The 25869-nt window shown below is 37.6% G+C and overlaps 1 protein-coding gene across 1 annotated transcript in view; it reads right to left on the reverse strand.

Annotated features, from left to right (window-relative positions):
* Positions 1-25869, reverse strand: part of MALRD1 (MAM and LDL receptor class A domain containing 1) — a 579678-nt gene that overhangs the window by 527530 nt on the left and 26279 nt on the right. The window contains exons 3-5 of the mRNA XM_029239293.1: positions 25246-25340; positions 24996-25157; positions 6283-6379 (exon numbers count right to left, since the gene is read on the reverse strand). Coding sequence (XP_029095126.1) covers positions 6283-6379; positions 24996-25157; positions 25246-25340 — 354 coding nt within the window. The remainder of the gene's footprint in view (positions 1-6282; positions 6380-24995; positions 25158-25245; positions 25341-25869) is intronic.

The following is a 25869-nucleotide window of genomic DNA, read 5'->3' on the forward strand; positions in this document are numbered from 1 at the left end:
AAGTCCAAGCCTCAAGGCTATTGCAGCAAAAGTTATAACTGACATCCACTTTTGACTCCAGGGGCTTTTGACAATTTCTTTATCAGTTTTCTTAAAACAGTAATGAATTTCAGTGAATAGTCATTAGATCTTAAAAGGTAGCTAGAAGTTAATAAGATAAAAAAGGTACCTAGTTAAATAATGCTTATTTAACTGGATAATATATAAGCATTATTCAGGTTCTCATTAAGGAATAATTTGTGTATTTGGAATGTTTATAAATGAGACTAAGGCAAAGTCCTGGCAAACCAACCTAAAAATATTCACAGAATATTCATGATACTTGATTATGAGCCCTAACATGCAATCTTTATAAAAATATACAGTAATTTGCTCAAAAAGCAATGTTATTTAAGAATCAGTGATTAAGCACATTCTTATTTAGTCACAGTCACAAACCTGGGTCTTTTTAGACTTTGATAAAGTCTAAACAGGTCTTCCTTTCAATAAATATACAGCGAATACTCATATCTTGGGAAGGGCAGTAATTAGAAAGATACTGTTTGAAAGTGTGGGAATACTCTAAAAGATTTCTTTAATATTATAAGAAGAATTTAGTTTTATTTTTCATCTTGAAAATATTCAGAAACCACGAAAATACCTATATCTAACACTTTTATAAAGAGAGCTGTATTTCTACAGTAAAGTGTAAGTAGAGAGAATCAGTTACGTTTCTTCCCTAAAGATAATACTACACTTAATAATCTATGTGGTGGATTACTCACCAACAGAATTTCTCCAGTGGTAAAAAGATACTATTTCTTTTTTTTAAATTATGTACAGTAAAATTATACTTTTGGGTATTTATTTCCATGAGATTCGACAAACATAGAGCCATGATCTGCAAATCCATCAATATTTCATTTATTTAGTCAGGGTTGTCCCTAGTTGTTTCGTACCTTGCTCTTATGGGCTGAACTGTACCCGCCACTCCCAATTCATATGTTGAAGTCCAAACCCTCAGCACCTCAGAATGTGACCATATTTGGAGGTATACAGAGGTAATTAAGGTAAAATGAGGTCATATTGGTGAGTTCTAATCCAATATGATTGGTGCCCTTATAAGAAGAGGCATTTAGGACATCGACACACACAGAGAGAAGACTGTGAAGATCCAGAGAGAAGAGAGTCATCCACAGGCAAGGAAAGAAGACTCCAAAGAAAGCAAACTTGGTGACACCTTGATCTTGGACTTCCAGCCTCCAGAATCATGAGAAAATGAATTTCTGTTGCTTAAGCCACCCAGTCTGTGGTATTTTTTTATGGTGGTCTTAGAAAACATGCACTGACCCTGGGGTGATTAGGACAGGTACATAGTGACCCAGAGTGTGAAAGCCTAAAGTGGCTGGGGTGGGTGCTCTGGATTGGTCGGTTTGCATTTGAAACATACACTGTAAGGCGAGCTGTTTTCCTGTCTCTAGGAATTGGCTCACCCTGGAAGAGACAGTCCCTCCAGGGTCAGCAAGACCCCAGACATCAAAGCATCAGAACATAGAAAATAAAAACACAGTAATAGAATTGCTCCCTACTCTCAAAACAAAAAAAAATTAGAACAAATTTTTGAAAGCACACTGGTTTGAAGAAATAAGAAAATAAAGAAGTCTTGTCAGAAAACCTATATATCTTAGAACCATTTTTATAACCACAATAACCCCCAAAAGACATATTACAGCATTCACTTCCAAGCAGTATTCATTTCCAAGTACTATATTTCGGCTATACAATGACAAAAACACTATGTTTCTACTAAAATATGGCAAATGCTTGGCCCAGATTAATTCATCCCAGATAAAAAATCACATTATGTAGTTTGAAGACATATCTTTATTTTTGATACTAAAACAAAAACCTAAAAATAATATAATATTTCTTAGCATAAGTGTAAGTACTGCTTTAAACATATTCCCATGATATTTTATTTAAACCTGAGTTTTATAGAATGGTGCTGTAGCTTAGAGGAAAGAAGAAGAATTCACACAAAATCCCAAATACTTGATGTTTAGATAATTGCACATATTCTTTATTCAATCAATTATTTATTAAGTACTTGCTCTGCACTCGGGATCCACAAATGAGTAAGACACTACTAACTTTGCCCTCAAGAAACTCAGCATTTAGTTGTAGAGATAAATTAATACACTGTGTGTGTGTGTGTGTGTGTGTGTGTGTGTGTGTGTGTGTGTGTGTACAGGGAGTGGGAGTGGGGGGGGGATTTTCTGTAAGAGAAGGCTTCTCAGAAAAGAGACATTGACTCAGTCTGGAAGGATATCTAGTAGCAGAACAGGCCAAAACTTTTTTTCATGAAATAAGAAGAGGGAGCAAGGTTTGAAAAGATACCCAAGAATGAGATAACACTGTGTTGCTGGATTCACAGGTAGTTCTTTTTGGCCAGAATATGGGAATTCTTGGGGAAATTAAGAAGGAAGAAGTCGGGCTGGTGCCTAAGAGCAGGATCATGGTGAGCTTATGTCATGACAAAAAATTTCAATTCCATTCTGAAGGCAATGAGACTTACTGATGGATTTAAACAAAATAGAGATTGGTCACATTTGGATGTTAGAAAGTACAATCTGGTGGATGGCAGGGAGTAGTGAACAGGGGGGTGAAATAGACTGAAACCGGAATTTTTAACAATCCAAGAGAAAAAAATGGGGCAAACAAAATCAGAGTTGGATAAATAATAATGAATAAATAAGTGGAGACAATTTGAGAAATATAAGGACATTCCCTCAATAACGTTTTTAACCAAATTAATGTGGAGATGAGAAAAGGAAAGAAGGATTTAAGGGCGACTCCTTGGCTCCTGAGTGAGACCAAATAGATGCCAACAACTAAAACAGGGAACGCAGGAGAAGGAACAGGATTTGAAAGAAGGTTGGAATTTAATTCTAAACATACTGATGTTGAATTTCTGTAGCAAATATATTTGCGCCCTCGACTTATAAACCTGTTCCCCTTGCCTGCCTTTATTACAGAGGCCAAATCTAAATCTTCAGTTTTCTTAGCCTCCCTAGCAACTAAGGTTGTCTGCCTGAAAATCACCTAGCCGATGAATGACATGTCCGAAACTACGTCACTTCCCGTTCCTTCCTTCTTCCTGCCCTGAATGTGAGAGGTTATTCTATGAGCATAAGATGACAAGCATGAGGGAAATACAAAGGAAATCCCTTAGTCCTTGAATTTAGCAGGATCAGAGTTGAAGAACCTATGCCACGACTGTCTATATCCTCTGTTAAGTCATCTAAGCAATCTTTTCTGCTTTCTTGCTTCCAAATGCATACCTAACCCTATTGTCCATTGGAGTAGGATTTTCTGACGGAAATGTCCAGAAGATGTTAGGTTGTCTCTGCCTGCTTCCCCTACTTTGACTGTCACCATCAGGACCGCATGAGACTGAAACCACAGAATCTAGTCATCCAGAACCCTGCTCCACGGCAGTCACTGCCAAGTACAATAATCAACACGAGACTAGGTCTTGTGGATCCCAAAAGGTTAGCTCTGTTCTTAAACCTAGGATTGCCTGATTTCACAAAAATTTCCTGAGAACATTACTTTAAATGTAGGCTCCATCCTCAGTGATTCCCATCTATCAGGTCTGGAGTGAATCCCAGAATCTATCACTCTTCTATGTGATTCTGATGGTTAACTAGGTGTAGTCTATCATGATAGTGCCTGAACTTGACTGGAGAGTCTCATTTGAAAATTTAATGCTACTTACTTTTACCACCTCTCACATTCTCACCATTTACAAAATAGAAGTCCATCCAAGTGCCAGTCCTATCCCATAATGCTTTATCCTTGTTCTCCATTATTAATCCTCACGCTGCTGTGTTTTCCTCCTTCTATTTGAAAAACATAAAACAAAACCCCTGCACTCTCACCTTCAAAGAGTCAAAGAACACTCTGTGACCTTACCTGAGTCCTGGCTTTCCCCAATAAGAGACCACTTCCTTTGTAGCTTTCCCAAGGGGAGACCTTCTTTTCCAACGCCCCATAAAACAAAAGGCCTAAAACTAAAATTGTCATCCTTCTAAATCCCCAATGTTGCTTCTATACAATGATTCATTCTTCCATGTTGTAAAAACATCTTGGCCCATGACATCCAACTTATAGCCCTGTGTCATCCATGCAGGAGATCTGATGTCCATATTCACTAAAGACTTCAGTCTTGGATTTCAAAGTCTTCTTCTCTAGGCCCTTTCCTTGTAGCCTTGTATAACTTCAATATCCATGTAAAAGGCCTGCCCAATAATTTAGCTTTAAAGTTCATGTCTCATCTTCAGTAAACTTTATTTCTACACCAACTCAAAATAATACGGTGATAACACTATCTAGAACTATTCTTAGAAATTGTAGACTCCAATATTTTTCTATGTGACCACAACTTTTCCTTGAATGTCCAACTTTCTGATGCTCTCACTCCCACTACTATTGCATTTTTTTAAAAAATTCTATAGTGATTTTAAGGAGTTCTTTTAAGTGCTTACTAAAACTCTGGCATTCGTCTTCTGAATAATTATTATAGCCCATCTACACCAGCCTCTGTCCCAGTGTATGGATCATGGGTAATTAGGGAAATGGCTTTGGTTCCCAGAGCCAAAGATGAAGAGTAAGTTCATGTCTGAAATGATAGCAGAGTCCTATTACAAGCAATCTCAAGTCCCAAGCACAACCCAAGCATTCTCCTGTGTAAATCTGTAATGTAAACAAAGTTTCAAGGGCAACAGCCAGTTCCTAACTTCCTGATGGTTCAGAAAGTCCAGCCAATAGCTGATTTCACTGCTTTATTCTCCTTTGAGGGTGATCAGCCAGACTGGGCAATAAATAGAACCATTAGGGATCATTTTGTTTGGCAGACCTCAATTTCTGCAGCAACTATAAAACTGAGAATATATAAAGACCCTGCTGAAGTGATCAGGGTCAGGGACTAGGTGTCTCATTAAAACTCAAGCATAAGCAGGCTGTGCTCTGGCCTCAGGAAAAACCATGCACAGTAAGAGAAGAGGAATTATTAGGGGACATTTGAGTGGCAGATCATACTTTGTCTGGAGTTAACAATGTATTCTACACTGGTATATTGATTCTCTTCTGATAAATCTAATAAATATTATCTTCTTTTAGTGAAAAGGCACTGATGTTTATATTTAAATTATTTACTTCTAGGAATGGGTGGAGGTTATAGTCTGTTCCTTTAAAGTTCTCCATTTCAATTTACCTATGTTTCAATTTATCCTATCATGATTTCTTACTAACATATACTGAGAACTGACAGTACAAAGATGAAAGAGACCTTTATGTGTTCCAGTGTTTAGAAGGTGCTGTCATGAGCTCCTGTAAAACCTTATCTTGGTTTGAGTGGCAAAAGACACATACCTGTAAGCTCTTATCATAACAGCAGGAGTGCTTTTTAAACATCAAAGCGCAATACAAACACCCTTTATCAAGTTTCCTTGATTTCTCTTAGGTAGACCAATCCATTTTTTCTGTTACTGGAATATTTTTTACCACGACTACCATATCTTTGTACAAAATTAGAACTGGGAATTCTCTCTACAAAATAGCTATCTTTATTCTACTATATCATAATAAAATTTCAAAAGGAAAAATGTCTATCAAATATCTATAATATATATCTGAATATGTATAGTTATTGCTTATTAGACTAAGTTAATTTTATCATTAGCAATTTATATTTTAAACATTGAACATTTCTACTGAGAACAATGTGACTGGTGAATTGAATATTATACAGTTAATATAATCAAGGGACCGCTATGGATGACTTTTTAGATCTGTGTGGTTTATTGATCTAGTTGTTTCAGTCTAAATAGAAAATACATTATAATTAATATATTTCTCCATTTGTGTCTTTCAGTGGCATAGTCAAATTGATTCTCCAAGAAGATAATTTCAAGTCTATGGAGACCGGTTTTCTCCCGATCTCCTAGAAGGCATAGAGTTCGCTGGGTAAGATTTAACTAAACAGTGTAAACATGGCTACAAGGTTCCAAATCTGAGACTAAATTACACCTTTCAGCTCTTCATAGCCTCAGCAGTGAAAAATACCCTGCCTTCACCTCTAGCATAAATCCAGTCATTGTTACACAGTGTATTAGAACAATGGGAAATAGCTCACTCTAAAGCATTAAGAAAAAATAAAGAGCAGATCAAAGTCATTATACAATAGTTAAACTGCACTGCATTTATTATACAATAAGGATCAAAATAAGGAAAAGTTCTTACCATTTGCAGGCAAGCAGCCTGAGCTGAAGGATATATCATCAATAGCTATGACTTCATTCTGTTCATGAGTTGAAATCATCTGGCCTTCAAAAACAACCTGGATAAGAAAAATGAAATAAAACAAAAACAAGGAGCAAGGAACATGATTACCTGACAGTCTTACAGCACAAAGCCTACAAATAAGAAACATGTCACTCCCTAGAAACACTTGGGTGACCGTGCCAATTCCAAGTGGAAAGAGATCTAAACGTACATTTTGAAGAACAAGAAAATGTACAGTCATCTCTATCCCACATGTGTAGGTTAGGTAACATGTTTGTGAAATGAAGCAACAGTCACCTGGTTTCTGCCCCATATCATCTCCTAAGTTTGGTTCCTATGCATTCATACTATTTAGTATTCACCAGTTCTTGGACCCATGCTCCATCTTGAACTCTTGATTCTTGGCATTTTTCATCTGTGCTTCACTTCCACCTCTGGTTCTCTGAATTTTACTCACAGTCCTGCCTTGGATGTCCTTGTGGTATCCTCCTGCACATTTTCTGCCATTATCTAGATGCAGCTTGGGACACTGACTGGAAATCATTGTTCAGTGACTTATTGTTAAAATGACTGAATGTTATATTGTGATGTGAAGCCAGCCCAGTCTCCACCAGGAAATACTCTGGTATAATGAATCTGAGAAACTTGGAAAGATCAAGTAATCCTAATTACTTAAATCAATAGAAAATTGGTGTGTTGGTGGAAAGTATTATCCCACTTTCACTAATGAATACCAATGATGTGTGAGGCTTAATTCATGGATGCATTAAACTTGTGTGCATTGCTCAGCCTTGTTCATAATATAAACATTTTATTATGCCAAAACATCACACTGCTTCTTAGCTTAACGGATGGTCCGCATTTTTCTGTGCTGCATTCTCTTTTGTTTCTGTACAAGATGTACTAATACATTTCTTTTGAACCAGACGCTATCTACTAGTCTATTAAAAATATAAGAAACATCCATAGTGTGTCCAGCAAACCATCAATATATAGCCCTCAGAAAGTCATCTCCTCTTCACATAAAACAGAATAACCATGTGACTAATTATATATCAGGACCATGCTGGGAAAGGTCTATCAAATTTTGTTACATAGGGGTAGTTTCATATGAGGCCAATATAGCACAGTGACTAAAGTGTATATTTGGAACCAGACTCCTGGAATTCAGATCCCAGATACACCACTTCATAGCAAGAAGACCTTGGAGAAGGTACTTAATATCTCTGTGCCTCAGTTTTCTTTGTAAAAAGGTACTGATAAAAATAATAAGTTATTACCTATATGATAGGGTTTATGTAAGGATTAATGAGTTATTACATGTACAATTGCACTTGGCCTATAGTTGGCATTAGTGTTAGCTATTATTATAACATAGTTATTAAAATATTTAAGCTACTGGATGAATAGTGTTTACCAATAAAAAAAATCTATTCTCTACAGATTAACTTTATTCTTCTTGAAAGCTTTCTCACATAGATATATTCCCTAGTTCTTGCCAAATTAAGCATATACCTGTAGCAGCCACATTTAAAGAGAGAAGTGGAAATAAGTGTTAACTAATCACCAGTCTCTTCTTTTTTCCTCTACACCCTTCCTGAAAACCCATTCAAACTCAGGGCTTTAACTGTCACCCAGGCTGATGACAAATTTACATCAGGAATGTCAACCTCTCTCTTGAGCGCTCCTCCCACATCTCCATAGCCTGCTGGATATTTTCACTCCGATGACATGAAGTCACTTCTGATTCATAACGTTCTTTCTCCTCAACTAGGACCTCTCCCCTGACACTCAAAACTTCAGAAGACTGCTCAAAACTTCAGTGCTCAAAACTCTAAAATGGCCTTTGGAATGACTTTTTCCTCCAGTCACATGTCCAATCAGTCAGGACCTATTAACACCCCCTCCTTTCCATCCCTGTTGCCACTTGTTTATCTTCACACCTGATCTAATGAAGTAGATCTTAAATTACCTTCTTAACTTCAATCCTCTCCTCACCAGAGTTTGCAATATGTATTTATTCGATTCAACTGAAGAAATGTTAGTATGAAAATCGGCTGCCTTTTGAGTCCACTGGCACAGAAAGAGGAAACGTTTTCCTTAGGTAAAGAACAATTTCTCTAACTGTAGGGAAATTACTAATGGACCTGTGTGGCTATGAAACAGAAGACCCACCAGGCACAACGAGCTACACCAGTTAAACGTATTTAACAAAAAGATTTACCAGGGATTTTGGTTGGGATCCTGCAAAGAGGGATAGGTTGAATGAGCTAAAGAAAGTGGAACCCCATGATAATTTTCTACAAAGAGAGGCCCTATATTCAGAAGCTATGTTTGTAATATGGTAGTTATGTTTCTAAGAAAAGCGATTAACATTCTTTGTTTTCTCCAAAACTTTGGCAAACAAGGTTTTCCAAACATCCCCACCTCACTTTTCTGTGTTAGGTGAAATAAAGAAAAGAAAAGGGAATTTCCTGGTGGTCCAGTGGTTAGGACTCTGTGTTTCCACTGCAGGGGGCAAGGGTTTGATCCCTGGTCAGGAAACTAAGATCCCCCATGCCGCAGGGCATGGCCCAAAAAAACAAAGAATAGCAAAGTAGCAAAATAAAAGCAGATCACAACACAGATAATGGAGTTAGGAGTTTGGCAACATCACAAAAGTCAGGTATGGCCTGCACCAATGAAAAAATAAACATGAGACACAGAGACCTCTGGGACAACATTAAATGCACCAACATTCGAATTATAGGGGTTCAGGAAGAGGAACAGAAAAAGAAACGGACTGAAAAATTTGAAGAGATTATAGTTGAAAATTCCCTAATATGGGTAAGAAAATAGTCAATCAACTCCAGGAAGTGCAGAGAGTCCCATACAGAATAAATCCAAGGAGAAACACACCAAGACACATATTAATCAAACTATCAAAAAACTAATACAAAGAAAAAACATTAAAGGCAGCAAGGAAAAAGCAACAAATAACATACAAGGGAATCCCCATAAGGTTAACAGCTGATCTTTCAGCAGAACCTCTGCCAAGCCAGAAGGGAGTGGCAGGACATGTTTAAAGTGATGAAAGGGAAAAAACTACAACAAAGATTACTCTACCCAGCAAGGATCTCATTCAGATTCGATGGAGAAATCAAAAGCTTAATGACAAGCAAAAGCTAAGAGAATTCAGCACCACCATACCAGCTTTACAACAAATGCTAAAGGAACTTCTCAAGGCAGGAAACACAACAGAAGGACAAGACCTACAATAACTAACCCAAAATAATTAAGAAAATGGTCATAGGAACATACATATTGATAACTACGTTAAATGTAAATGGATTAAATGCTCCCACCAAAAGACATAAACTGGCTGAATGGATACAAAAACAAAACCTGTATATATGCAGTCGACAAGAGACCCACTTCAGACCTAGGACACATACAGACTGAAAGTGAGGAGTGGAGAAAGATATTCCATGCAAATGGAAATCAGAAGAAAGCTGGAGCAGCAATTCTCATATCAGACAAAATAGACTTTAAAATAAAGACTATGACAAGAGACAAAGAAGCACACACATAATGATCAAGGGATCAACCCAAGAAGAAGATATAACAATTGTAAATATTTATGCACCCAACATAGGAGCACCTCAATACACAGGGAAAATGCTAACAGCCGTAAAAGGGGAAATCGACAGTAACACAATCGTAGTAGGGGACTTTAACACCACACTTTCACCACTGGACAGATCATCCAAAATGAAAACAAATAAGGAAACACAAGCTTTAAATGATACATTAAACAAGATGGACTTCATTGATATTTATAGGACATTCCATCCAAAAACAACAGAATACACTTTCTACTCAAGCGCTCATGGAACATTCTCCGGGACAGACCATATCTTAGGTCCCAAGTCAAGCCTTGGTAAATTTAAGAAAATTGAAATCGTATCAAGTGTCTTTTCCGACCACAACACTATGAGACTTGATATCAATTACAGGAAAAAATCTGTAAAAAAATACAAACACATGAAGGCTAAACAATACACTACTAAATAACCAAGAGATCACTGAAAAAATCAAAGAGGAAATCAAAAAATACCTAGAGACAAATGACAATGAAAACACGATGATCCAAAACCTATGGGATGCAGCAAAAGCAATTCTAAGAGCGAATTTTACAGCAATACAATCCTACCTCAAGAAACAAGAAACATCTCGAATAAACAACCTAAACTTACACCTAAAGCAATTAGAGAAAGAAGAACAAAAAAACCTCGAAGTTAGCAGAAGGAAAGAAATCATAAAGAACAGATCAGAAATAAGTGAAAAAGAAATGAAGGAAACAATAGAAAAGATCAGTAAAACTAAAAGATGGTTCTTTGAGAAGATAAACAAAATTGATAAACCATTAGCCAGACTCATCAAGAAAAAAAGGTAGAAGACTCAAATCAATAGAATTATAAATGAAAAAGGAGAAGCAACAATTGACAATGCAGAAATACAAAGGATCATGAGACATTACTACAACAATATGCCAATAAAATGGACAACCTGGAGGAAATGGACAAATTCTTGGAAAAGCACAACCTCCCGAGACTGAACCAGGAAGAAACAGAAAATATAAACAGACCAGTCACAAACACTGAAATTGAAACTATGATTCAAAATCTTCCAACAAACAAAAGCCCAAGACCAAACGGTTTCACAGGTGAATTCTATCAAACATTTAGAGAAGAGCTTACACCTATTCTTCTCAAACTCTTCCAAAATACAGCAGAGGGAGGAATACGCCCCAACTCATTCTATGAGGCCACCATCACCCTGATACCAAAACAAAGATGTCACAATGATGTCAAAAAGAAAGACAATGATGTCACAAGGAAAGAAAACTACAGGCCAATAGCACTCATGAACACAGATGCAAAAATCCTCAACAAAATACTATGAAACAGAATCCAACAACACATTAAAAGGATCATACACAATGATCAAGTGGGGTTTATCCCAGGAATGCAAGGATTCTTCAATATATGCAAATCAATCAATGTGATACACCATATAAACAAATTGAAGGAGAAAAACTATATGATCATCTCAACAGATGAAAAAAAGCTTTCAACAAAATTCAACAACCATTTATGATAAAAACCTTACCCAAAGTAGTTATAGAGGGAACTTACCTCAACATAATAAAGTCCATATATGAAAAACCCACAGCCAACTTCATTCTCAATGGTGAAAAACTCAAAGCATTTCCTCTAAGATAAGGAACAAGACAAGGTTGTCCACTCTCACCACTATTATTCAACATAGCTTTGGAAGTTTTAGCCACAGCAATCAGAGAAGAAAAAGAAATAAAAGGAATCCAAATAGGAAAAGAAGAAGTAAATCTACCACTGTTTGCAAATGACATGATACTATACATAGAAAATCCTAAAGATGCTACCAGAAAACTACTAGAGCTACTCAATGAATCTGGTAAAGTAGCAGGATGCAAAATTAATGCACAGAAATCTCTTGCATTCCTACACACTAATGACGAAAAATCTGAAAGTGAAATTAAGGAAACACTCACATTTACCATTGCAATAAAAAGAACAAAATACTTAGGAATAAACCTACCTAAGGAGACAAAAGACCAGTATTCAGAAAACTATAAGACACTGATGAAAGAAATTAAAGATGATACAAACAGATGGAGAGATATACCATGATCTTGGACTGGAAGAATCAACAGCGTGAAAATGACTCTACTACCCACAGCAATCTACCGATTCAGTGCAATCCCTATCAAACTACCAATGGCATTTTTCATGGAACTAAGACAAAATATCTTAAAATTTGTATGGAAACACAAAAGACCCCAAATAGCCAAAGAAATCTTGAGAAAGAAAAACAGAGCTGGAGGAATCAGGCTCCTGGACTTCAGACTATGCTACACAGCTACAGTTATCAAGACAGTATGGTACTGGCACAAAAACAGAAATATAGATCAATGGAACAGGATAGAAAGCCCACAGGTAAACCCATGCACATATGATCACCTTATTCGTGATAAAGGAGGCAAGAATATAAAATGGAGAAAAGGCAGCCTCTTTAATAACTGGTGCTGGGAAAACTGGACAGCTACATGTAAAAGAATGAAATTAGAACACTCCCTAACACCATACACAAAAATAAATTCAAAATGGATTAAAGACCTAAATGTAAGGCCAGACACTAGAAAACTCTTAGAGAAAAACATAGACCAGTCTATGACATAAATCACTGCAAGATCCTTCTTGACCCACCTCCTAGAGAAAAGGAAATAAAAACAAAAATAAACAAATGGGACCTAATTAAACGTAAAAGCTTTTGCACAGCAAAGGAAACCATAAACAAGACAAAAAGACAACCCTCAGAATGGGAGAAAATATTTGCAAATGAAGCAACTGACAAAGGATTAATCTCCAAAATATATAAGCAGCTCATGCAGCTCAGTATCTAAAAAACAATCCAGTCCAAAAATGGGCAGAAGACCTAAATAGACATTTCTCCAAAGAAGATATACAGACTGCCAACAAACACATGAAAGGATGCTCACCATCATTAATCATTAGAGAAATGCAAATCGAAACTACAATGAGGTATCACCTCATACCAGTCAGAATGGGCATCATTAAAAAATCTAGAAACAATAAATGCTGGAGAGGGTGTGGAGAAAAGGGAACCCTCTTGAACTGCTGGTGGGAATGTAAATTGATACAGCCACTATGGAGAACTGTATGGAAAGTCCTTTAAAAACTACAAATAGAACTACCATATGACCCAGCAATCTCACTACTGGGCATATACCCTGAGAAAACCATAATTCAAAAAGAGGCATGTACCAAAAATGTTCACTGCAGCTCTATTTACAATAGCCAGGACATGGAAGCAACCTACGTGTCCATCAACTGATGAATGGATAAAGAAGATGTGGCACATATATACAATGGAATATTACTCAGCCATAAAAGAAACGAAATTGATTTATTTGTGGTGAGGTAGATGGACCTAGTGTCCATCATACAGAGTGAAGTAAGTCAGAAAAACAAATATTGTATGCTAATACATATATTTGGAATCTTAAAAAAAAAATGGTTCTAAAGGGCCTAGGGGCAGGACAGGAATAAAGACGCAGACATAGAGAATGGACTTGAAGACACGGGGAGGGGGAAGGGTAAGCTGGGACGAAGTGAGAGAGTGGCATGGACATATATACACTACCAAATGTAAGATAGATAGCTAGTGCGAAGCAGCCGCATAGCACAGGGAGATCAGCTCGGTGCTTTGTGACCACCTAGAGGGGTGGGAAAGGGAGGGTGGGAGGGAGGGAGACGCAAGAGGGAAGAGAGATGGGAACATATGTATATGTATAACTGATTCACTTTGTTATAAAGCAGAAACTAACACACCACTGTAAAGCAACTATACTCCAATAAAGATGTTTTTAAAAATAATAAAATAAACAAACAACAAACATGAGACAAATTCCTTTCACATCAAACATTTTAAGAGAAGATGGCTTTTGAAGCGAAGCTTAGGGCTCAGAACACTTGATTTAACTCTTAGAGGAAACTTTGATGGTAGGTGAATAATGGACATAAACTCACTTGGATTACACTAGTAACTACACGAACAGAAACCCTTGTAGTTATATTTACCGTGTGAAAGTTTTCTTAATTAGTAGTACACATTCAACATTATTTCTCAAGTAAACACGTGAAACACAAACAGATGACAGTAATCTTTTCTCCATGTGTTCACATTGTAGGTATTCTTGAATTAAAAGATAAAATGTCTCTCATATGATGATTCTGCAAAGTTTGAGAGTAACGTTAAGTTAATAGTTTATTATTAGTAGTAACATCTTCTGTTCATATTAATAAAGCCTATTGTTTCTGAATAGGAGAGTGGTGAGAACTCTCTGGCATTTCTAAATGGAATATCGAAGCAATAACAAGTAGATAGTAGCATATTAAAACTGCTTCAGTATCTTTTTAAAATTCAGGCACTGACTTCTCAAGAATCCAGACATTCAACTTGAAAACCATAGTCGGTGATATAATTAGTAACATAGTGTTCATTACTTCCTACCCATAAAACCAGTAGGTGAACTCCCTTCAAGAGCCAGAAAAAAATATGGATGAGGGAATTTTTCACTTGAATTTGAGACTAAATTTTTGCTGTACATTTAGCCTATATTCTTTGCTTCTATGAATATTTGAAGAAAATAGTAAAATTAATTGCTTATATCTGCAATTTTGAGAAATGTGATTGCAGTTAATCAACACCACGCAATGCGGAGTAATGTTTCATCTAACACAGCAGACAAAAGAATATTTAATGAGTCACATTAGATCTGACCAAATCTAGAGGTTGGAATTTTTTTTCTATATTTTATAAATCCTTATACTGCTTTAACATGATACAAAATTATCACGGCTCAGTGACTAAATGACTGAGATCTGAAATCAAACTATCCTATGTTCTAATCTTGTATGGGATTTGGTAGGTTATTTTCATTCTCTAAAGCTCATAATACAAATGTGAACAGTGGGGTAAATTATAGTTCAGAGGACTGCCGTGAAGGGTCAGTAAGATAATATACATGAAGGACCAAATGCAGTGCTTTACACACAGTAAGTGATCAATCAATGCTAGATGCTATTCCTTAAACATCTCCAGAAACTTTCTGAAATACTGCCATCTTTGTGGACTAAATGTGTAAACACCATTCCTTGTTTATTCTCTCAGAAATTAACATATGATTCAGGTTAAGAAATGGACCTAGTCCTTTATAGATGAAGGTGACAAAGCCCACACACAGGAGCCAGATCCAGAGGCTTTCTCAGAAACCCATGCTAAGCCAGGGTCCAGCTGGGATGAAAAGCTACTATTTGGGTATTTCTAAAGGAAGCACAAATGGCTTTAAAACTATCGGAAGGCAGAATGGAGGAGAAATTGCAAAACACAGAAGAATTCTCGGAGGCTGTAAATTGATGAGGTGGCAGCTATTGCCTGGAGACGCTGATTACAAAATGGCCTCAAATAAGCCTCTTGCTAAAGCTTTTTAGCAAAGAGCTACTACATGGTGGCAGACAATATTCCAAGCACAGCACATCTCTGTGGCCCAGCTCAACAAAAGCAAATGAACATCTGTTCACTTGCTGACAGGACAGAACTAAAACATACCTGCAATCTTAAAGACTGGTGTAGCCAAAGGATCCCAAGAGAGTCATAGGGTTTCCTGATTTTTTACAAAGCCTTTAAGGTACAAGTACTGTTTTCATGTCAGCAATAAAGTATTTTGAGAAACAAATTAATATGCTACACGTGCATCTGCTTTGGTTGAAGATACTGCTGCATTTTCAAGTGTGCAGGTGGATAACCTCGCTGCCTCTGCTAAAGCTGAAATGCCCTGGAGATAATATATTTGGGAATTTTAAGTTTTACGTTTATCTACTACACATATTTAATCATCAACACCCGTAGTATGCTACTTGGGAATGGACAGCTGAGAAAAGCAAAGGAGTTATTTTAAAAGGTTTAACCTACAAGCAGCAAGTTTCTCCTCTGCTCAGCATCAAATCTCCGTTGTGCTACTAATAAAGACCTTGACTGAAGGACAGAGACAGTTAAATATAAGAAGGCACAATGCGTGACAAAGACAGCTTAAGACTCTTTTACCATCCACTCTGTTTCAAAGTTGGAAAAGATGTATAAATACTGATAAAGTTTATACATAGACAAGAGTCCCATCTCAGTCCTTAAAGTTTAGACAAGTATGCAGAGGGACTTTAGCAAGCTCATCCTTCAGCATCTAGTCAATGTGACTCAGTCCCTTCAAAGGCACCCTTGGCTCTGTTTTGTTGCTCTTGTTGTTATTGAAAAAAGAGAGAGACACAGGGATGTAAAACAAAATCATAAGAAATAAACTAGAAACTTCTCTATAGTAATTAATGACACCTGAACATCCACAACAAATTGGATGCATCATTGGTGGCTGGGGTTCTCATTCTGCACAGCACTCGCCACTAAAGGCAGGGACACAGGGTGTCTCAGCCCCATGCCTGATCAATCCCTCACAGAAGGACTTAAATGCCTGATGGCTTAAAATACCACCTTTCACCCCCATATACACCAATAATATTGGATTTCAAGAGAGTACAATGCCTCAAATGACAGAATTATGTTTCCCACTACACAGTTCTGTTCTCCTTAAGTCCTATCATCTAGGATTCACTTAACTGCCTACTAAGTGATTTTCTTTCATCTTCTTTGGAACCCCATTTAATTTTACAAAACCCTGAAAATTCCAAACTTCAGTGATTTTATGACAGATCAATTAAGAAAATGTGCCATTCTTATAGTTTATAATTCAATTTTTATAATAGAGGTCCTGCTCATTCTCCCATCTTCCCTCTGCGCCACTCAAAATTCAATCCAATTCAATCTCTATATTCAGGCAATTGCTAAATCCATCAAATATCAAATGATTTTCTATTCCGTATCAAAATTATAAAATATTATACTATTCTAATAATAGATGCTAAAAGAAACCTACTTGGGTTAATTTGGCTCACGAACCAGGTTTAAAAAGCAAATTTGGAGAGATAGCTTCAAGATGGCAGAGGAGTAGGACATGGAGATCACCTACCTCCCCACAAATGCATCAAAAATACATCTACACGAGGAACAGTTCCTACAGAACACGTACTGAACGCTGGCAGAAGACCTCAGGCTCCCAAAAGGCAAGAAACTCCCTACGTAGCTGGGTAGGGCAAAAGAAAAATGAAAAGAACAGAGACAAAAGAACAGGGATGGGACCTGCATCTCTGGGAGGGAGCTGGGAAGAAGGAAAAGTTTCCACACACTAGGAAGCCCCTTCACTGGAGGAGATGGGGGTTGGGCAGGGGGGAAGCTTCGGAGCCATGGAGGAGAGCACAGCAACAGGTGTGCAGAGGGCAAAGTGAAGACATTCTCGCACAGAGGATCGCTGCTGACCAGCACTCACCAGCCTGAGGGGCTTCTCTGCTCACCCACCGGGGCGGGCGGGGGCTGGGAGCTGAGGCTCGGGCTTCGGAGATCAGATTCCAGGGAGAGGACTGGGGTTGGCTGCGAGAACACAGCCGGAAGGGAGCTAGTGTGCCACAGCTACCCGGGACGTAGTCCAAGACTACCTACCCGGGAGGCAGTCCAAGAAAAGTCTGGACCTGCCTAAGGGGCAAGAGACCATTGCTCCAGGGTGTGCGAGGAGAGGGGATTCAGAGCACCGCCTAAATGAGCTCCAGAGATGGGCATGAGCCACAGCTATCAGCGCGGACACCAGAGACAGACATGAAATGCTAAGGCTACTGCTGCAGCCACCAAGAAGCCTGTGTGCAAGCACAGGTCACTATCCACACCTCCCCTGCCGGGAGGCTGTGCAGCCTGCCACTGCCAAGGTCCCATGATCCAGGTACAACTTCCCCAGGAGGACACACAGCATGCCTCAGACTATTGCAACATCACGCCAGCCTCTGCCACCATAGGCTCACCCTGCATTCGGTACCACTCCCTCCCCCTGGCCTGAGTGAGCCAGAGCCCCCGAATCAGCTGCTACTTTAACCCCGTAATGTCTGGGTGGGGAACAGAAGCCCTCAGGTGACCTACACAAAGAGGCGGGTCCAAATCCAAAGCTGAACCCCAGGAGCTGTGCGAAAAAGGAAGAGAAAGAGAAATCTCTCTGTGCAGCCTCAGGAGCAGCGGATTAAACCTCCACAGTCAACTTCATGTACCCTGCATCTGTGGAATAACTGAATAGACAACGAATCACCCCAAAATTGAGCTGATGGGCTTTGGGAGCAACTGTTGACTTGGGGTTTGCTTTCTGCATCTAATTGTTTCTGGTTTTATGTTTATCTCAGTTTAGTATTTAGAGCTTATTATCACTGGTACATTTATTGATTTGGTTGCTCTCCTCCTTTTTTTATATATATATTTTTTTTCCTTTTTTCCCCTTTTGTGAGTGTGTATGTGGATGCTTCTTCGTGTGATTTTGTCTGTGTAGCTTTGCTTTTACCATTTGTCCTGGGGATCTGTTTGTCTGCTTTTTGGTTTTTTGTTTGTTTTTTAGTATAGTTTTTAGCGCTTATCATTGGTGGATTTGTTTTTAGTTTGGTTGCTCTCTTCTTTCTTTCTATTTCTTTTATATTTTTATTTTTAATAATTTTTTTTGTATTTTATTTTAATAACTCTATTTTCTCCTCCCTCCCTCCCTCCCTCCCTCCCTTCCTTTCTTTCTTTCTTTCTCTCCCTTTTCTTCCGAGCTGTGTGGCTGACAGGGCCTTGGTGCTCCAGCTGGGGGTCAGGCCTGAGCCTCTGAGGTGGGAGAGCCAACTTCAGGAAACTGGTCCACCAGAGACCTCCCGGCCACACGTAGTATCAAATGACAAAAGCTCTCTCAGACATCTCTGTCTCAATGTGAAAACCCAGCTCCACTCAACGACCAGCAAGCTACAGTGATGGACAACCTATGCCAAATAACGAGCAAGACAGGAACACAAACACACCGATTAGCAGAGAGGCTGCCTAAAATCATAATAAGTTCACAGACACCCCAAAACACACCACCAGACGTGGACCTGCCCACCAGAAAGACAAGATCCAGCCTCATCCATCAGAACACAGGCACCAGTCCCCTCCATCAGGAAGGCTACAAAACCCACTGAACCAACATTACCCACTGGGGGAAGGCACCAAAAACAACAGGAAAAACGAACCTGCAGCCTGCAAAAAGGAGACCCCAAACACAGTAAGTTAAGCAAAATGAGAAGACAGAGAATTACACAGCACATGAAGAAGCAAGGTAAAAACCCACCAGACAAAACAAATGAAGAGGAAATAGGTAGTCTAAATGAAAAACAATTCAGAGTAATGATAGTAAAGGTGATCTAAATCTTGGAAATAGATTGGAGAAAATACAAGAAACGTTTAACAAGGACCTAGAAGAACTAAAGAGCAAACAAACAATGGTGAACAACACAATAAATGAAACTAAAAATTCTCTAGAAGAAATCAATAGCAAAATAACTGAGGCAGAAGAACAGATAAGTGACATGGAAGATAAAATAGTGGAAATAACTACCACAGAGCAGAATAAAGAAAAAAGAATTAAAAGAATTGAGGACAGCCTCAGAGACCTCTGGGACAACACTAAATGCACCAACATTCGAATTATAGGGGTCCCAGAAGAAGAACGAAGGGACTGAGAAAATATTTGAAGAGATTATAGTTGAAAACTTCCCTAGCATGGGTAAGGACTGTCAATCAAGTTGAGGAAGTAGAGAGTCCCATACAGGATAAATCCAAAGAGAAACATGCCAAGACACATATTAATCAAATTATCAAAAACTAAATACAAGGAAAAAATATTAAAAGCACTAAACTAAAAGCAACAAATAACATACAAGGGAATCCCATGAGGTTAACAGCTGATCTTTCAGCAGAAACTCTACAAGCCACAGGGGAGTGGCATGACATATTTAAAGTGATGAAAGAGAAAAATCTATAACAAAGATTACTCTACCCAGCAAGGATCTCATTCAGATTCGATGGAGAAATCAAAAGCTTAATGACAAGCAAAAGCTAAGAGAATTCAGCACCACCATACCAGCTTTACAACAAATGCTAAAGGAACTTCTCAAGGCAGGAAACACAACAGAAGGACAAGATCTACAATAACTAACCCAAAATAATTAAGAAAATGGTAATAGGAACATACATATCGATAACTACCTTAAATGTAAATGGATTAAATGCTCCAACCAAAAGACACAGACTGGCTGAATGGATACAAAAACAAAACCTGTATATATGCGGTCTACAAGAGACCCACTTCGGACCTAGGACACATACAGACTGAAAGTGAGGGGATGGAAAAAGATATTCCATGCAAATGGAAATCAGAAGAAAGCTGGAGTAGCAATTCTCATATCAGACAAAATAGACTTTAAAATAAAGATTATTACAAGAGACAAGCACACAACATAATGATCAAGGGATCAATCCAAGAAGAAGATATAACAATTGTAAATATTTATGCACCCAACATAGGAGCACCTCAATACATAGGGAAAATGCTAACAGCCGTAAAAGGGGAAATCGACAGTAACACAATCGTAGTAGGGGACTTTAACACCTCATTTACACCAATGGACAGATCATCCAAAATGAAAATAAATAAGGAAAGAGAAGCTATAAATGACACAATAGAACAGATAGGTTTAATTGGTATTTATAGGACATTCCAGCCAGAAAAAGCAGATTACACTTTCTTCTCAAGTGCGCACAGATAATTCTCCAGTATAGATCACATCTTGGGTCACAAATCAAGCCTCAGTAAATTTAAGAAAACTGAAATCATATCAAGCATCTTTTCTGACCACAAAACTATGAGATTAGAAATGAATTACAGGGAAAAAAACGTAAAAAAAACACAAACATGCAGAGGCTCAACAATACGTTACTAAATAACCAAGAGATCACTGAAGAAATCAAAGAGGAAATCAAAAAATACCTAGAGACAAATGACAATGAAAACACAATGATCCAAAACCTATGGGATGCAGCAAAAGCAGTTCTAAGAGGGAAGTTTATAGCTATACAAGCCTACCTCAAGAAACAAAAAGAATCTCAAATAAACAATCTAAACTTACACCTAAAGGAACTAGAGAAAGAAGAACAAACAAAACCCAGAGTTAGCAGAAGGAAAGAAATCAAGATCAGAGCAGAAATAAATGAAATAGAAACAAAGAAAACAATAGCAAAGATCAATAAAACTAAAAGCTGGTTCTTTGAGAAGATAAACAAAATTGATAAACCATTAGCCAGATTCATCAAGAAGAAGAGGGAGAGGACTCAAATCAATAAAATTAGAAATGAAAAAGGAGAAGTTACAACAGACACCATAGAAATACAAAGCATCCTAAGAGACTACTACAAGCAACTCTATGCCAATAAAATGGACAACCTGGAAGAAATGGACAAATTCTTAGAAAAGTATAACCTTCCAAGACTGAACCAGGAAGAAACAGAAAATATGAACAGACCAATCACAAGTAATGAAATTGAACTCTGCGATTAAAAATCTTCCAACAAACAGAAGTCCAGGACCAGATGGCTTCACAGGTGAATTCTATCAAACATTTAGAGAAGAGTTAACACCCATCCTTCTCAAACTCTTCTAAGAAACTGCAGAGGAAGGAACACTCCCAAACTCATTCTATGAGGCCACCATCACCCTGATACCAAAACCAGACAAAGATACTACAAAAAAAGAAAATTACCAACCAATATCACTGATGAATATAGATGCAAAATTACTCAAAAAAATACTATCAAACAGAATCCAACAACACATTAAAAGGATCATACACCACGATCAAATGGGATTTATCCCAGGATGCAAGGATTCTTCAATATATGCAAATCGATCGATATGATACACCATATTAACAAACTGATGAATAAAAACCATATGATCATCTCAATAGATGCAGAAAAAGCTTTTGACAAAATTCAACACCCATTTATGATAAAAACTCTCCAGAAAGTGGGCACAGAGGGAAACTACCTCAACATAATAAAGGCCATATACAACAAACCCACAGCAAACATCATTCTCAATGGTGAAAAACAGAAAGCATTTCCTCTAAGATCAGAAACAAGACAAGGATGTCCACTCTCACCACTATTATTCAACATAGTTTTGGGAGTCCTAGCCATGGCAATCAGAGAAGAAATAAAAGGAATACAAATTGGAAAAGAAGAAGTAAAACTGTCACTGTTTGTAGATAACATGATACCATACATAGAGAATCCTAAAAATGCCACCAGGAAACTACTAGAGCTAATCAATGAATCTGGTAAAGTTGCAGGATACAAAATTAATGCACAGAAATCTCTTGCATTCCTATACACTAATGATGACAAATCTGAAAGAGAAATTAGGGAAACACTCCCATTTACCACTGCAGCAAAAACAATAAAATACCTAGGAATAAACCTACCCAGGGAGACAAAAGACCTGTATGCAGAAAACTATAAGACACTGATGAAAGAAATTAAAGATGATACCAACAGATGGAGAGATATACCATGTTCTTGGATTGGAAGAATCAATATTGTGAAAATGACTATACTACCCAAAGCAATCTACAGATTCAATGCAATCCCTATCAAATTACCAATGGCATTTTTTATGGAACTAGAACAAATCGTCTTAAAATTTGTATGGAGACACAAAAAACCTGAATAGCCAAAGCAGTCTTGAGGGAAAAAATGGAGCTGGAGGAATCAGACTCCCTGATTTCAGACTATACTACAAAGCTACAGTAATCAAGACAATATGGTACTGGTACAAAAACAGAAACATAGATCAATGCAACAAGATAGAAAGCCCAGAGATAAACCCACACACCTACGGTCAACTAATCTATGACAAAGGAGGCAAAGATACACAATAGAGAAAAAACAGTCTCTTCAATAAGTGGTGCTGGGAAAACTGGACAGCTACATGTAAAAGAATGAAATTAGAACATTCCCTAACACCATACACAAAAATAAACTCAAAATGGATTTGAGACCTAAATGTAAAACCAGACACTATAAAACTCTTAGAGGAAAGCATAGGAAGAATGCTATTTGACATAATTCACAGCAAGATCTTCTCTGATCCACCTCTTAGAGTAATGGAAATAAAAACAAAAATTAAAAAATGGGACGTAATGAAACTTCAAAGCTTTTGCACAGCAAAGGAAACCATAAACAAGATGAAAATACAACCCTCAGAATGGGAGAAAATATTTGCAAACGAATCAATGGAAAAAAGATTAATCTCCAAAATATATAAACAGCTTATGCAGCTCAATACTGAAGAAACAAACAACCCAATCCAAAAATGGGCAGAAGACCTAAATAGACATTTCTCAAAGTAAGATATACAGATTGGCAACAAACACATGAAAGGATGCTCAACATCACTAATCATTAGAGAAATGCAAATCAAAACCGCAATGAGGTTATCACCTCATCCCAGTCAGAATGGCCATCATAAACAAATCTACAAACAATAAATGCTGGAGAGGGTGTGGAGAAAAGGGAACCCTCTTGCACTGCTGGTTGGTATGTAAATTGATACAGCCACTATGGAGAATACTAAGGAGGTTCCTTTAAAACCGAAAAATAGAACTACCATATGATCCAGCAATCCCACTCCTGGGCATATACCCTGAGAAAACCATAATTCAAAAAGAGTCATGTACCAGAATGCTCTGTGTATAATAGCCAGGACATGGAAGCAACCTAAGTGTCCATCAACAGATGAATGGATAAAGAAGATGTGGCATATATATACAATGGAATATTCTCAGCCATAAAAAGAAATGAAATTGGGTTACTTGTAGTGAGGTAGATGGACCTAGAGACTGTCATACAGAGTGAAGTAAGTCAGAAAGAGAAAAACAATTGTCGCATTCTAACACATATATATGGCATCTAAAAAAAACAAAAAAATGGTTCTGACGAACCTAGGGCAGGACAGGAATAAAGACGCAGATGTAGACAATGGACTTGAGGACACAGGGAAGGGGAAGCTGGGACAACGTGAGAGAGTGGCATGGACATATATACACTACTAAATGTAAAATAGATAGCTAGTGGGAAGCATCCACATAGCACAGGGAGATCAGCTCGGTGCTTTGTGACCACCTAGAGGGGTGGGATAGGGAAGTGGGGAGGGAGACGCAAGAGGTAGGGGATGTGGGGATATATGTATATGTATAGCTGATTCACTTTGTTATACGGCAGAAACTAACACACCATTGTAAAGCAAGTACACTCCAATAAAGATTTAAAATGTTTAAAAAAAGCAAATTCGTTCAGAATAAAATGCTGTAGGGTCCCATTTTTACTGGAAAATTTTGCTTGGCTGTCCAAAATGTTAAAGTGGGCAATTCTCTTCCAAGAACTCCCATAATAATTATTGGATTATAATTTCCACCATCCGTAAGTTTTATTAGGCTGCACAAATAAGTTTGTCTTTTATAGGCTTGCATTGGCTTTAATTCTCAAATTTACTTTGGGAAATGAAGGCTGTATTGAATAATTTGACTTTCACCATGAAATGAATATGACAATGACTCCACTTCAACAGCATTTGGAATTAGTATTTAAATCAACCTGTCTATTTCCTCATTACCTAAGATAGTCCCGTTCTATCAAAAGCATGAGAAAACTTTGGAAAGGAAGTGATTCTTAAGAGTAAGAAATGAAAAGAAAGAGAAGATTGGAAGAGTGATAGCTTTTAAGGAAAGTGGAGCGATTCAAGAAATTAGGAAGAGTATTAGAAGGTCATGTTTTACTTATATATCAATATATGTTAATACATAACAACCTTAGTTTTGATACATAAATTTAAAACTTTTTAAAATTGTCTTTTAGGGTGACTGGCCATCCCAATTTTCTGTTTGGTTCCAGCACTTGAAGTTCTGGCAAATTCCTCAGTCCTCAGACAACTGGGATGATTAATCATCCTGCTTTTAATTCACCTGGTGCAAAACATCTATACTTTATCGTTTTTCCTTCAAACACAGAAAATACAACGTGCATACCTGAAATCTCTGGGGGCTCTGGATTTTGAGGACATGCCTCTCCCACTGATTGTGGAGCCCAGCCGTGCTTTGCCATAAATGCCTTGTAGGACCACCACAGGTAGTTTGAAAGCCAACTGTTAATTTGCCATTCATCTGGCTGGAGAAGTAATAAAATGTAATCTGTGAAAAATAATGAATGTCCAAATAATTACAATAAAGAAGTTCCCAAATGTGGAAAGTAATTCAAATGCTGTGTGCTTTCAAATACCTGACAACCATGTGGGTTATTTGTGGAAAGAAAAACTCTGCTTCGTAAGTTTGAGGAAGAAGAATCCACGTTCGAGACCAATGAGAGGAAGTGAGCTGTTAAAAACAAGGGTCAGTGTGTTAGATGCAGAGCCACCACTGGTAAACTTATTTAATACATCAGGCAATAATTCAAGCCTATATCCACTTTGGGTCAATATATTTTTAAAGAATGAAATATTTAACCATACCATTTATCTTTGCAAATGGTCTGGCTGATATTGTTACTTCAATATATTCCCCAGTAAAATAACTAATTGTGAGTGTACTCCCTAAAACACTGATATGGGCTGTAGTCCATGACCAAATTCATCCCATAACTTAGAAAGTTATAACCCAGCAAAGATGATATCCAGGGAATACATTATACTGGGACTGCCCACCAAAATAAGTAATTCAATGAAGGATTCAAAAAGGATCCTATTTTGTTGTGTTTTTCTCCGGAAAGAATTGGATCAAATAGTCCCAGCTTTTGCCAGGATTATGGAAAATGATACTGAGTCCCGATGCTCTTCTGTATGCTGCAGTACAGACCATGCTGGTCACCTTACTATTTAGAAGCCTACAAAATAAATGTGGAACATTC

This window comes from Monodon monoceros, unplaced genomic scaffold (genome assembly GCF_005190385.1).
Source record: "Monodon monoceros isolate NGI ecotype Baffin Bay Population unplaced genomic scaffold, NGI_Narwhal_1 Super_Scaffold_21, whole genome shotgun sequence".
Classification (NCBI taxonomy): Eukaryota; Metazoa; Chordata; class Mammalia; order Artiodactyla; family Monodontidae; genus Monodon; species Monodon monoceros.